Raw genomic sequence first — 15,423 nt, forward strand, 5'->3', positions numbered from 1 at the left:
AAAAAAAAAAAAAAAAAAAAGGAACAGGGAAATGAAATCCACTTAAGATATTTAAGAAAATCCACATTTTCAATTAAGAAAACACTGCAGCTTACATTGAAAAGGACAAACTATGAAAAGGAAGGAGAACGCCTTCAATCCCAGCACTCGGGAGGCAGAGGCAGGCGGATTTCTGAGTTTGAGGCCAGCCTGGTCTACAAGGTGAGTTCCAGGACAGCCAGGGCTATACAGAGAAACCCTGTCTCCAAAAAATTTTTTTTTTATTTTGGCTGGGAAGTGGTGGCAGATGCTTTTAATTCCAGTCCTCTGGAGGCAGAGGCAAGTGTAGCTCTCGTGAGTTCAAGGCCAGCCTGGTCTACAGAGGTCCTACAGGACAGCCAGGGCTATACAGAGTAACCCTGCCTTGAAAAAAAAATCCATATATGAGTATTTTGTCTGTCTGTGTCTGTCTGTAAGTGCATCAGTGCATGCAAAGTACTCTTGGAGACCAGAGAGGGCATGAGATCCCCTGGGTCTGGGATTACAGACAGCTGTGAGCCATCATGTGGGTGGTAGAAATCAAACTCAGGTCCTCTGGAAGCTCACATGCTTTTACTTTTATTGTGAGATGAGACAGGCTTTACTGTGTTACCCAGGGGCTAGTCTTGAACTTGAGATCCCCTGACCGTCACCTCCCATGGCTGAGGTTAAAGGCCTGGACACCAGGCTCAGTTTGCTTCCCAGATGGGTCCTGAAGCAGAAGTTTAGGCTTTTCACGTACTCATCCTGCTTTTGAACCTGATGCTGCAGTGGTTATCCCAGGCTAGCTCTGCCTTTATACTGGGAGAGCAAGGTACAAGCAGTTAGTCCTCTAGTTTCATGAGTCCATAGAGAGCTAAGTTCCATTTTAGATCTGCCCTTGGTTCCTGTCCTGAGCCTTATCTTTACAGGGTTCAGGTGTGCCCAGCTTTAACACCGAAACACAACTGTCATCTGTGAAGGTCACACTTGAGAACCATAAAATCAAGTTCCCTGGACCCCACACAATCTGCATAACAAAAACTCAATGTTTCACTAACTTCATGACGCTGTGTTGGGCTGTATTCACAGATACCCTATGTCAGATGTCTCATGGGCCACAGGTAGGACATGCCTGGAGATGTTTCGTCTTTTAAAAAGGTTTTTCTTCTCTCTCTCTCTCTCTCTCTCTTTTTTTTTTTTTTTTTTTTTTGAGTTTCTCTGTATAGTCCTGTACTCAACTCTGTAGACCAGACTGGCTTTGAACTTAGAGATCCTCCTGGCTCTCTCTCCTGAGTGCTGGGATTAAAGGCGTGCACCACCACCATCTGGCTAAGGTTTTCTTTTAAAAAATATTTTAAATTATGTATGTTTATATTTATGTGTGGGCATGTGCACTTGAGTACAGGAGCTCTCGGAAGCCAAAGGTTTTGGATCCCCTGGAAGTAAGAGGGACTGTGAGTAGTCTGACACAGGTACTGGGAACTCAACTTGGATCCTCTGCAAGAGCAATAAGTATGCTTAACTGCTGAGCCATCTATCCAGTCCCTGCAGATGATCATGATGACATTTGCAATTTCTGAGCCCATGAGATTTAGGGCCTTCAACTGCTGCCATAAAAGGATGAATGAGATGCTTGCAACTGGGTGACTTGTGACTGAGTAAGGAAAACAGTAAGGATCACAGAAGTCAGAGAGCAGATTCAACACCAAGGCCGTTCTTGGTTGCTGAGGGTTCCAGGGAGGTAGTCCATATCCAGTAGCTAGGCATAAAATGGGGGTTTCAGTCCTATAAACAGAGGGAAGTGGTGGACGCACAACTCAGATAAGCCTGGAGATAGGCTCTTCCCTCAGAGCCTCTAAATTAAACAGTCAAGCCTGGTTGATCCTTGGTTTGGGCCACATCACAGCTTGCCTGGTGTTCTTTGTTAAGACTATTTGATTACCAGCCCTGGACGGCACCAGACTCACCATGTAGTCCAGGCTCCCCCTGACACCTGGTCAGACCGTCCTGCCTCTGCCCTCCTGATGCTGGATTAGACTCATGTGCCACCAGACCCTGTTTGCTTAGGCTTTTGACTTGCAAAACTCTGAGTTAATAATGATGTATTGTATATAGCCGGGCCTGGTGGCGCAGGCCTTTAATCCCAGCACTCGGGAGGCAGAGGCAGGTGGATTTCTGAGTTCGAGGCCAGCCTGGTCTACCAAGTGAGTTCCAGGACAGCCAGAGCTATACAGAGAAACCCTGTCTCGAAAAACCAAAAAAAAAAAAAAAAAAAAATAATGATGTATTGTTTTAAAATATGAGTGGTTGAGCCAAAGGGAAACAGCCACAGGAAAACAACACTCTTTCCAAAGAGCATGTGTACTATTAACCACACCAGTTGTGCTAACCCCTGCATATAACACAGCCAATAACACAGTCATAGACGCTTACCTTCCTCAGGCCCGGACTGTGGACTGTTGGAATAAAGATACGCTCCTTTTCCTCCTGTTAGCAACGTGCCCAAGAAACAGTCGTCCCCCTTTAAAAACATTAGCAACAATAATAAAAGGCTGGTGACGTACAGCATAAAAGTGAACAGAATCAAACTCTTATCCATTTTATCAGTACTAAAAACGCTGAGTCAGACTTAGATATACCATGTGCTTTGGCATAACAGCGATATAATCATCTGGTTCTTTGGCATAACAGAGACAATCTGAATTCTGAGTTTTGGGTGGTTTTTTGTGACAGTTTCACTGTAGCTCAGGCTGGCCCAGAACTTGCAGTGATTCTCCTGACTCAGCTTCCTGATTGTAGAGACAGACCATTGAGTACTCCCTATCACATCTGGCTTCTGTACCCTATTTGTGGTATTCTTGCTCTAGTGCACTGACGTCTGTGAAAAAGAAGTCACCTTCTCCTTGCTCTGCCATCTCAGCTTCTGTCAGGCCAATCTGGAATCGGCTTTAACTGTGCTTAATACAGGTAGCTAGTTCCCTGGTAGCGAGTGCTGACTAGAATGCACAGGCCTTAGGTTTGATCCCTCATGGAATCCCTCTCCCTTTGTTCCCATAAGCATTTCTCTTCCCCAGAGACCTAACAGGAAGTGGGAAATGTGAATAGGAGTCAAAGACAAAAAGAACAGAATCTTCTTCTGCTTAGCAGTAGGATGACATATTGTAAAAAATAGTTTTAACTTTATTTATGTATTTTACACATATGGGTGTTTTTGTATGCGTGTATGTCTGTGTAACATTTGAATGCTTGGTGCCTTTGGGGGCTGGAAGAGAGCATAGGATTCCAAGAGTAGAGTTACAGATGATTGTGAGCCACCATGTAGGTGCTAGAAACAGAGCCTGGGTCTTCAGGAAGAGCAGTCGGTGCTCTTAACTGCTGAGCCATCTCTCCAGCACCAAGATGAAATATTTTATCATTACAAGTTGCTTATATTTGGGCTATCTTACAAAACTATTTATGTGTATGAGTGCATTTATTTATTTATTTGCTTGAGTGCATGTATTTGGTGCCCAGGGAGGCCAGAAGAAGGCACTGAGTCTCCTGGATCTAGAGCTACAAACAGTTATGAGCCACCATGTGGGTGCTGGGAACCCACCCTAGGCCCTCTGCAAGAGCAGAGTGTGATGCTGACCGCTGAGCTGTCTCTCCAGCCCCATCTCCCATGCTAATAATGATTTATCACTGGAAACAACAGTGCTGCTTACCTTTGTTGCTTGCAGGCTTTTCTCAGACAATTTTATTTCATTATCTTCTACCTGTGTCCAATAGATATGAACAGTTTTGAATTTAGAGCTTCAAGGATAGAATTGTGCTGTCTCTGCCTGGTAGTCACTCGACCACATCTAGTTCTTTTAGTCCTGACATCCTGCAAAGGTACTGATGTCATCAGGGCTCAAGCTCTAGGCCAAAGTGGGTTTTCTCCAAGGACCTTAGGTCCAGCTAATAAGCCTCAGATACATGGGGATGGTGCCTGATCTCCATTTACCTTTTGCTGTAGGGGAAGATCACTTTATAATGAATGGGAATACAGTAAAATACTTCTGGCGAGTACTCTGAGACAGTGTCTTTATGTAGCCCTGACTGGCCTAGGATTCACTATGTGGACAAGGCTAGCCTCAAACTCATAGAGATCTGCCTGTCTCTGCCTACTGAATGCTGAGATTAAATGTGTGTGCCACAATGCCTGGCTTGAGTGCACTCTTATACAACAATGTTAAAGGATGACTTTGTGTTCCTCCCATAACTACATCAGAACTATAGAAACAGATTCTAAAGTAAGTTCTAAGACCTGTCTTTTAAGGGCAGGTAGGTCTTACTCTCCATCCAGGCTGCTGTAGAACTCGCTATGTAATGCTATAGAATCCTGGTGCACCTCAAACCTGGAATCCTCTTGCTTCAGCCTCCCAGTGCTGGGCCTGCATGTACTACCTTGCCTGTTTACGTCATGTAAACTGTGCTGTGCATGTTTAATCTCAAGTGACTGAGACTTAATTACTGGAAGCAAATTACATGAAAAGCTTTTAATAAAAAAAGAGTTACGTTTCAGTGCCCTCTGCAGACTCAGCTGGGACAAAATGAGACTCCCCTTTAACCTTGTCCTGTCCTAACAAGATAACCTGCAGTACCCTGAACACAGCTTAGGAAAAGGGAGACTCCAGGCTCTGTGTGTTGAAGTCACCAAGCTCCACTCACTCCTGGGAAGCATTAGGAGCTGTCTTACCAGTCCGTCTGCTCATCACCCTTCTTTCTGTGGACTTATATGCTCTCATCAAGAAATTCGTGCATCACTGCAGTACTTGAACCTTTTGTTTTGTTTCATTTTATTTTAATTTTCAAGATAGGGTTTCTCTATGTAGCTCTGGCTATGCTGGAACTTGATTTGTAGAGCAGGCTGGCCTCAAACTCACAGAAATTCATTTGCCTCTGCCTCCCCACTGCTGGGATTAAAGGCCATTGCCACACACCCAGATAGTACTTAAACTTTTAAATACAAGATTTCCTGCTAATATATTTTCTATGTTTCAAAACACTAATATGGAAATGGTAATGCAATGTAGTCCTAGGATTTGGAAGGCAGAGGCAGAAGGATCAAGAATTCAAGGCACCCCTGTCTACACAGTGAGGGTTTGTGGCCAGCCTGAGTTACACGAGACCCAGTCTAAAACAAAACAAACAAAACAATCAAACCAAACCAACAATGAAACCAAACTGCATTTCAGACCTAGCTTCGTCAAAGAAAATGAGGTTTTTCTACATGTAGAGAGATACTTAGAAAAACAGCAGCAATCACTCTGACCATAGCAGGAATCAACGTCTCAAAGTCTGTGAGCCCCTGGACAGGCAGAGCCTCGATGAAGCACTGGAACCAGTCCCTGGGTACCCATCAGCCTAGGCTACAGTGTTCTCATCTCCAGCGTGGGGGTGTTGATGTAATGTCTTCCTTGCACGACTTCACAAATAACTTAGCTTCCTTTTCTGAAGCTTTCTAAGACTATAATTGGATTCTCTTCCCTAAATAAAAGCTACATCACAATCTAACAGCCCTCCAGGGACTCCATAAGGAGGTTCCTCCTTAAAGGTCTGCCTCAGGATTTTCTGGTTAGGTCCACTGTGACCCCGTACATAATACTCACCAGCCAGGAACAGAATCTGGGGATGGCAGCTGTCAGGATGATGTAGCTGGTCTCTGGGGTAATAGTGCCATCTGTAGGAAGACCAAAGACATGTCAGTTATGTCTAGCCACCTTAGCCCATCCACCTTGCAGGCCTACTTGCACACACCTATATCACCAGGTGTTAGAGACAGCAAACTGGAAGGCATAGCCGTCTAAGTCCTTTGACCACAGACCTGGAGCCACAGGATTTGGAGTTTGCTCTGCTGGATTTGGTTTTGCTTTGGTCAAGTATTTCCTCAGTGTACCCCGATTCCTCCCTTTTGAAGTGAATGTTCTGTGCCATTGATGTTGGATGTATGTAACTTTCTTTTGATTTTACAGGAGCTTACAATTAGATAGCTTTGAGGGGCTGGAGAGATGGCTCAGCGGTTAAGAGCACTGGCTGCTCTTCTAGAGCACCGGGTTCAATTCCCAGCACCCACATGGCAGCTCACAACTGTCTCTAACTCCTGTTCCAGGAGATTGGACACCCTCACACAGACATACTTAGTTAAAACACCAATGTACATAAAATAAAAATAAATAATTTTTTTTTAAAAGAGAGATTGCTTTGAGTCTCAGAAGAGATTTAAACTTTGGACCTTTAAGCAGTATTGAGATTGAAAGACTATGAGGACTTTGAGTTGTGCTGAATGCAATTTTACATGAAAAAGGCTATGGAGGTCAGATAAAGGAGTTCTGTGGTTTCAGAATGGCTTCCATAGGCTCGTATGTTTGAATGTTTGGTCCCCAATTAGTAGAGCTATTTGGGAAGGTTTAGAAGGTGTGGCTATGTTTGGGGGGATGTGTGTGCATGCTTGTGCGCTCATGTGTGTGTGTGTGTGTTGGAGGTGTGTCGCTTCAAAAGCCCCCCTCATTTCCAGAGTTCTCTCAGTCTCCTGCTGTCAGCTCTCAGCTGTTCCCGCTGTTCTATCTTTGCTTTGTCATCATGGACATTAGCACTCTGAAACCACAACCCTAATTAAACTCTTTCTTCTATAAGTTGCCTTGGTCATAGTGTTTTGTCACAGCAAAAGAAAAGTAACTTAAGAGAGCAGGGTGATTTTACTGAGACAGATGAGGTAAACTGCCCTTTGATTGGAGCATTGAACATGTGTGAAACTCTGAAAATCTGTTAAAATCCTGGCTAGCTTTGTGTCAACTTGACACAGCTGGAGTTATCACAGAGAAAGGAGCTTTAGTTGGGGAAATGCCCCCATGAGATCCAGCTGTGGGGCATTTCCTCAATTAGTGATCAAGGGGGAAAGGCCCCTTTTGGGTGGTGCCATCTCAGGGCTGGTAGTCTTAGATTCTATAAGAGAGTGGACTGAGCAAGCCAGAGGAGGCAAGCCAGTAAAGAACAAACCTCCATGGCTTTCGCATCAGCTCCTGCTTTCTGACCTGCTTGAGTTCCAGTCCTGCATCCTTTGGTGATCAACAGCAGTATGGAAGTGTAAGCCAAATAAACCCTTTCCTTCCCAACTTGCTTCTTGGTCATGATGTTGTGCAGGAATAGAAACCCTGACTAAGACAGGAGGGTTTCCCCCAGGCATTTCAGAGTAGTAAATGAAAATTGATTTTTATGTTAAATGGTGGCCTCTTGACCATTACTGAGGCTGCAAATCTTCATACATAAATCCATCCTTCTTATTGTTTATTTTCTACTTCCATGAACAGCCTGTTTGTATTTTTGACCATGTAACTACTGAATAAAACTTTTCTTATTAATTTATAAGTACTATTCATCAATTACAATTTATACCACTTGCTTATTTTAAATAGTCTAATGTATTAATCAGTTTATGTCATCTTTGGCTTACCTTTCTCTTTAACCAAGATTCGAGATGTCAAAAAGGACTCCGAGAAGACCACAGATCCTAAGCATCCTCCTCCTCCTCCTCCCAGCAAGTCAGGAATGTCATAGACAGTCATACAAGCCTGTGTCAGTGAGAAGCAGAGCCAGGTCATTATCAGCCGAGCAATTCAGAAGTCCACAGGAAACAGGCATAATCAAAAGAATACTGACAAATCTCTAAGGACCTATGCTGAAATACACTTTGAACTGGAAGGTGCCTCAGACTTTCCAACAGGTGACGGATCCCTGATTAGAGACATGCACAGGTTGAAAGGCAGTATTTTTATAAATTCCATCCAACTGTCATCTTCCTAAGAAACAACACAGTCTTCCGTCTCTTCTTTCTTCTTTAATTTTTAAACTTGTTAAATGTTTTAAATTCAAAATTTTTTATCTATTGCTGGGCATGGTGGTGCATACCTTTAAACCCACTACTGGGGTTACACAGAGAAACACTGTCTTGATAAAACAAAAAAGAAATTTATGTGTATGTTTGTGTCTGTTTATGTGTATGTTGTGTACGTCTAAGTGCTTACAGACACCAGAAGGTGGTGTTGGATGTCCTGGAGCAGGAGTTGCACTTGTGAGTCCTCCCCCCGCCCCCGTGATGGGAGCTGTGAACTGAATCCAGGTCCTCTGCAAGAGCAGCAATGCTTTAACTGCTGACCTGTCCATCTCTCCAGCCCCACAGCCCTCACTCTTAGTTACGACTTCCCACATCCTACAGACTCCAGGCTTCTGAACCCCCACACATGTCACACCCCACAGCATCAGGTTTCTGAACCCCCACACACGTCACACCCCACAGCATCAGAGTAAAGCTTAGGCTTCAGCTCTCTCTCAGTGAGCTGGGAAAGATGTTGGGAGAGGTGTTCATTATGCTGGTGTACACATGGCTCCACGGGTATTTCTGAGTGCACAGGAGTACCTGTAAAGGATCCTTCTAGCACAGCAGAGTCTCCTCCCCTTAGCCACGGCTGTGTTTACTGTGATTCCAGATATTCAGGGACAACAGTGGTCAAAAAATATTAAAGGTCAACTCCAGAAATAAGCAGCAAATGGCTTTCAAACTGTAAGCCACTCTGGAGAGAATGATTACATTTTTTGCTAGCTCTCCATTCTGGAGAGAATGACTACACTTTATGCTCTCTCTCCCCATCTTGCTGAGGATATGAATTATCTTTTTGACCAGAGCACCCAGTAAGTATGCTACTTATCTGTTAGTCAATAGCCACCTGAATTATCAGATTGACTTGTCATAGTGCCATAATGTTCAGAGTCTAGTAGCATTTATTTTTTAAGAATTGGGACTTAATAAAGACATTTTAGCACAGATTAAAGCATAAGGTTTAAGAGGGGGAAGAGAGGCACTAAGAAAGAAAAGTCAGGCACACAGGCAATTATCTGTAAGTTTAATGAGCCATCGTAGTCGGAGCTTGGGAGACAGCAGTGCTGAGAGCCATGCAAACTGTGAAGGTTTAACTTAATGGGTTTCGGGGTGGGTGGGTAGGAACAGTATTAGCAACTGGGCTAGAACCTGTTCTTGTGATACTATTCCAGAGAATGTGGCTGTCCTCTATCTTCCTCCTAAGATGTGGCTTGAGGATACACTTAAAAGCAATGGAATAGTTTCCTTGGCAGAAGAGAATCCAAGACAAATACTAATTCTGTTGCACAATTATCAGTAATCACTCTTATGCTGGTCTACAATAAAGAAGAACAAGTGGAGCAGAAAGAAATACAAAATGTCCAGTTTAAAGAGAGAAAAGGGACATTGGAGGCTTGTACAGGAAGAAAGGATGCAGCTGTTAAGGGTATTAGTGCCATTAAAGAGAGTCCAAATCTGCCCTGGAATAAAGAGAGTGTCCTTAGAGCAAGATCCCACTTGGGAAAGGAAAAGGACTTGTCTGCTCTTCAACAGGAACAAGAAGCAAAAGCTGCTGCGAGTGTGGTCCAAGGGGGTGAGGGTGCATCCTAAGCTGGGAACAGAATTTAGCAAAGTCATCCACGTGGTTCTGCTTTAGAGTCACGAAAGATAGATACACTCCTCTGTGGCTAAGGAGAGCCACTGATGCCAAGACTGTGTGGCAGGGGAGTCCCTGCATGGAGGCCCCAGAGGTCATTGTGTGAAATGACATAAGTGAGTTTCATTAGAGACTGAACAATGTAAGTAGTGCAGGCAGAAAATTCAGAGCTTGGTGCATATGTGCAGTCCAGTATACTCCCCAGGCTGGTCGCTAACTTATAGTCTCAAGGAATTCTCTACCTCAGTCTCCCAAGTAGCTGACACTATAGTGCTATGGCACAGTGCCTGGCTTTGAATGAATTAATAACAAAAAATAACAAAAATCTAACTTGTTACAAATCACTTATTATTATACAAAACACCTTCAAAAATGATGCACAAAAATCTAAGAGAAGTCAGGGGTTAGAGGTCAGCAGGGAAATATCTGGGGCTGGACAGATGGCTTGGCAGTTAAGAGTACTGGCACAGAAGTACCTGGGTTTGATTCTCAGCATACACATGGCTGCTCACACCATCTGAAACTCTTATCTCTGAGGCTCAGCACCCTTTCTGGCCTTGTACCTACTGCACAGTAGTATGTACAGATACATGTCAGGCAAAACACCCATACATATAAAATAGAAACAAATCTAAGACATAGAAATAAAAAAATAAAAACTAAATGATTTCCAATATCTCAAATTAAAAAAAAATTTTTTAAAGATATAGTTTCACTAAGTATCCCTGGCTAGCCTGGAATCAATATGTAGACCAGGCTGGCCTAAAAACACCGAAATCAACCTGCCTCTGCCTCTTGCCTCTGCCTCCTGCCTCCTGCCTCCTGCCTCCTGCCTCCTACCTCCTGCCTCCTGCCTCCTGCCTCCTGCCTCCTGCCTCCTGCCTCTGCCTCTGCCTCCCAAGTGTTGGGATTAAAGGTGTGCACTACCACCATGAGGCTAGTTTAGACTTTTTCAAAGGGACCATATAGAGTATAAATGTTCACTACTCACAACCTTACAAACTATTCTTGTAGTGCTAAGAGCTCTGAGGTGATTTTCTACCAGGGACGGGGATACCTTTTATTAATTTTTTTGGGAGGGGGAAGAGAAGATATATTTGTACCAAGTCATCCACAGCTCCTCCGCCCAGTTGCCCATGACCAAAGCCTTCTGGAATTAACAAAGCAGACATGCATACTACAAGCAGAATCTTGGTTGCAACCGACCATTTCTCATGTTCTGTTTGACAACTCTCTTTACATCAGGGTTGTCCTGGAGAAAATGGAGCCCTTGGCTTGTGGCTGAATCTAGCCTACAAATTCTGACTTCCTCAGACCAAGTCCATGGGTTATGACACTTTACCCCAGCAACTATCCAGCCATCTGCCCACCATCCATCCATCCATCCATCCATCCATCTATCTATCTATTTATTTTGAGGCAGGGTTTCACTAAGTAGTCCTAGCTGGTGTGGAACTATGTAGACCAGGCTGGCCTCAAACTCACAGAGATCTACCTGCCTCTGCTTCCCAAGTGGTGGGATTAAAGGTATGCCATGCCTGACTCAGTTTATTTTTTATTTTTTTAATTTTTAAAAAAACTTTTTATTTATTTATTTATTTATTTATTTATTTATTTATTTATTTATTTGGTTTTTCGAGACAGGGTTTCTCTGTATAGCCCTGGCTGTCCTGGAACTCACTTGGTAGACCAGGCTGGCCTCGAACTNTATTTGGTTTTTCGAGACAGGGTTTCTCTGTATAGCCCTGGCTGTCCTGGAACTCACTTGGTAGACCAGGCTGGCCTCGAACTCAGAAATCCACCTGTCTCTGCCTCCCAAGTGTTGTGATTAAAGGCATGCGCCAGGGCTGGTGAGATGGCTCAGCAGGTAAGAGCACCTGACTGCTCTTCCAAAGGTGCAGAGTCCAAATCCCAGCATGGTGGCTCACAACCATCCTTAACGAGATCTGACTCCTTCTTCTGGAATGTCTGAAGACAGCTACAGTGTAATTACATATAATTAAAGGCATGTGCCACCACTGCCTGGCTCAGTTCATTTTAAAATCATTCCATGGTCCCAGCAGAAACTATGGAAAATTGTGCCCTGACTTCCTAATTTCACAAGATACACAGGCATCTGTGGACTGTTGTTTAATTTCCCTCTGGCGCCTGTTAAGGCAACAAGAGCAGTTAGGACATATGTTGCTCTTCTAGAAGGCCCGAGTTTGGCTCTAGCACCAACACTGGGCAGCTCACTACTGCCTGTAACTCCAGCTTCAGGTAATCTGATAGCCTCTGGTCTCCAGCACCAACACACATGTGGCATTACATACAAATAAAACTTAAAAAACAAACCACTGAAAATTTGGTTTGTTGTATTCAGTTCACAGTTCCTCACAAGGCTGTCACAGCCTCGGCTGCCTGCAGAACTTTCTAGCTATCTCTTACAACAAATCCTTTGCAGATGTCCCTCTGTAGCCATTCTCAGGCAACTGACTTGTAACAAGTCTGTTAACTGCTTACCGTTTTCACAAAGGATAAGCTATCTTCATTATTCAGAGGCACAATTCTAGAAGAAAGAGACAGTAGAGAAATACATTAAAGGATTATGGCTTCTCCTTGTTTTAAAACAGGATCTCATATAATCCAGGTTGGCCTCAAATTCACTGTGCAGTTGAGGAGTGGAGGCAGGAACACAGAGGTTTAAGGCCATCCTGGACCATATGAGACCCTTGCCTCAACAAAGGACAAACAACAAGCATTGGGTTACATGTGTATAGAATTATCACTGGAAAAGGTAATAATGTTAGTGCCTGATCCCAGTCTCCCAACTTCCCATGGGATAAAAATTGGGTACAGGGACTCAGTCAAGCCTAGGACCAAGTGTGGAATGGCACCTCTCCCCAAGTAGAATGTGCTGACACCAATAATGGTTGCAGCTATAAGAGCTCTCCCCCCGCCCCATCCCACATCCAACACCCTTATGTATCCTAGGAAGGCTGTAAACTTTCTAGGCATCAGAGGATGACCCTGAACTTCTATTCCTTTTGCCACTTCCTGAGTCATTTCAGTGACATTCAGGTCTCAAATTCCTGGTCCTCCTGTCTCTGCCTCTCGAGTGTTGAGATTCCAGGGACAATGTACCACAATTGGACAGCCTCTTTATTCCATGAAAGGAGTCACCATTATTGCACCTACCTTCCCTGGTTATTCACAGCATGTATATGAAAAGTCACCTTGGAGCTGTAGAGAAAAAGAAAACAAGCCAGGAGTCAAGTCTCGTGTTCAGGACTGAGCTAGAATCCTCTGAAATGCTTGCTTCCCCTGTATCTTCCCAGACTGCCAACGCCACTCAGTCAAGTGAATCCATGTTCTTCGTTGTTGTTGTTTCTATTTTTGAGACAGGGTCTTACTCTGCAGCTCTGGTTGTCCTACAACTCACTGTAGATCAGGCTGACTCTCAATACATAGAGATCTACCTGCCTCAGCCTCCTGAGTGCTGGGATCAAAGGCATCCCTTCTACAGCTATAGGGTCATTCTTCCTTAGCTATTTAGATGCCTTTCTCAAGATCCCAGGACATCAGCAGGTGTGAAGCCAGGATCATCATCATCATCATCATCATCTTCTTCTTCTTCTTCTTGTTTGTTTGTTTGTTTTGTTTTGCTTTTTTTCGAGACAGGGTTTCTCTGTATAGCCCCGGCTGTCCTGGAACTCACTTTGTAGACCAGGCTGGCCTCGAACTCAGAGATCCGCCTGGTTCTGCCTCCCGAGTGCTGGGATTAAAGGTGTGCGCCACCACTGCCCAGCCAGGATATTATTCTACCCATGGCCCTGCATCTGTGCTGCTTCTCAAGACTGCCTCAGCTCTTGGCTGTGCACAGACACAATACCCAATGCAGCTTGACCAGGAATAGCCCTCTCCTGGCCCAAGGCCTCCTGCTCCTCGGTGTCGACAGACTACTCTGGTCCCCTCCTTTTTAGTACCTCTGGGTCAACCTCCTAGCCCTTCTCTGAACCCAAGCAGAAGGTGCTATAGTAACTGCTATGGATCCACAGCAGGGTCAAACTTCAGGGCTGAAGAAGAGCTTTCCTGCTTTCCCCCTGGGAGACAAGGGTCTGCCTGAGACAGTCTCACCATGTAGCCTTGTCTGGCCTAGAACTTGCTCGGTAGATCAGGCTGGCCTCAAACTTGCGGAGATGCTGCCTCTCTGCCTCTCTGCCTCTGCCTGAGTGTTGAATTACAGGCATGTACAATTATGCTCAGACCTGACTTATTCTTTCTGAAAAAGTTTTTTTAAAAAAACATTTAGAGAGAGTGTGTGTGTGTGTGTGTGTGTGTGTGTGTGTGGCATTGAGCACACCACCATGCACGTATGAAGGTCAGAGGACAACTTGCAGGAATTAGTTCTCTCCTGCATGTGGGTTCTGGGAATTGAATTCAGAGTTGGCAGTGAGTACCATCTTGCCAGCCCAAGGAAATCTTTAAATTGCATGTGCTTATGTAAGCTTAATTTTATGTCTCAGCAAGAATGAGTCAGTAACGTGTGAGCTTCCTGTGTCTATTAATTGCTCCATCCTCCTTCCCCTTCTAGAAGAAGTGCTTATGTGTTAGGGACCTCAGTGAGGCGGTCTGATGGAAGAAGCAGTTATGACTTCAGTCTGAACACTAACTAGCCTGGGAGGCTCTCTCCTCCTGCCTTCCTCCAGCTAGGATGGTTCATTCAGACCCAAGAACCTGGGCATGGGCAAGAGCTGGAGTAACAGGAGGCCCAGAACGGCTGCATCAGCCTGGGTGGTAATAGAGAAGGAGGACTTACTACCACAGCGACTAAGATCTACCTGCCCAATCACTCTACAGAGCAAGCGCTCAGCTCAGAAACACACGTGGAAGGCTCCTTGTTGTGCTTAAATCAGCACAGCTTGGAAGTGAAGCACATTCTCAACTAAGGCCTTAACAACAGAGGGTGCCGGGCAGCACAGGAGGGGTGGGGGGCTTCCTTCATTTCTCCCTTTTCAAAACTGGGAGCTTTGGGAAAGGAGACCTGCAAGGAAAGCTGGAAGTCTGGCATCAACGAGTTCTGGCTCTTCCTTCACCCATGAGCTGCAGATGACAACAGAATCCCTCCTGTCATGTCGGCTGACTAACCTCTCTATCAGATGCGCCTTTCTCACTACTCAGAAACCACAGATGTACAACAACGTGGGACATGCACTAACAGGCAGTAAGGCAGAGCATGTCCAGATTTTTTTTTTTTTAAAAGATAAGGTGTCCTACTATGTGGCTCTAACTGACCTAGAGCTCGCCATGCAGCTCAGGTTGGCCACTAACTCATGCAGAGTTCCAACTGTCTCTGTCTCTGGAGTGCTGGGATTAGAGGCATATGCCACCAAGCCTGGCTCAAAGTATTCTTAAATAAACTTTCCAGTGTTGATCTTTCATGACCTTTGTATAAAACTACACACACGGTCCTCTTGGGGGGCGAAGGGTGGAGTAGACTGAGCTCATGAAAATGTAGGTAAGGACAAAGCCAGCACAGAGCTAACAGGACATACTGGGGATGTGACAGCAGGACTTCAAGAAACTTGGCTCCCTGCTGCCAGGAAGGAGAGGAGCTGAAGTAAGCTCTCTTTTATTAGTGATCTCCTGCCCCTTCTGCAACTCTGCCTTTCCGGTTCCCCTACTTCTCCGAAGCTTTGGCACCAGGCCGGTCAGGCTCCCACAGTTCCAGTACGAATCTGCCTCATATTCTAGTTTCAAAACAGACATATGTTTTCCTGATGTAGTTACTCCATATTGATCACGATGGATCTCTTTCATACATCCTATTATTTGACTTGAACATTTCTCAAAATGAGAGGTGGAATCTAAATTATAAGGGACAAGGGGATCTTAATTTTTTTTTTTTTTT

At 44.6% G+C, this 15,423-nt stretch overlaps 1 protein-coding gene across 3 annotated transcripts in view; it reads right to left on the reverse strand.

The window, feature by feature from the left end:
* The window catches only part of C3H20orf194 (chromosome 3 C20orf194 homolog), a 122,705-nt gene that overhangs the window by 52,224 nt on the left and 55,058 nt on the right, over positions 1-15,423 (reverse strand). For all 3 annotated transcript variants that reach the window (XM_021192496.2, XM_029536920.1, XM_029536921.1), the window contains exons 15-20: positions 12,711-12,755; positions 12,036-12,081; positions 7,475-7,592; positions 5,634-5,704; positions 3,705-3,755; positions 2,434-2,521 (exon numbers count right to left, since the gene is read on the reverse strand). In XM_021192496.2, coding sequence (XP_021048155.1) covers positions 2,434-2,521; positions 3,705-3,755; positions 5,634-5,704; positions 7,475-7,592; positions 12,036-12,081; positions 12,711-12,755 — 419 coding nt within the window. The remainder of the gene's footprint in view (positions 1-2,433; positions 2,522-3,704; positions 3,756-5,633; positions 5,705-7,474; positions 7,593-12,035; positions 12,082-12,710; positions 12,756-15,423) is intronic.

Source organism: Mus pahari, chromosome 3, assembly GCF_900095145.1.
Source record: "Mus pahari chromosome 3, PAHARI_EIJ_v1.1, whole genome shotgun sequence".
Taxonomy (NCBI): Eukaryota; Metazoa; Chordata; class Mammalia; order Rodentia; family Muridae; genus Mus; species Mus pahari.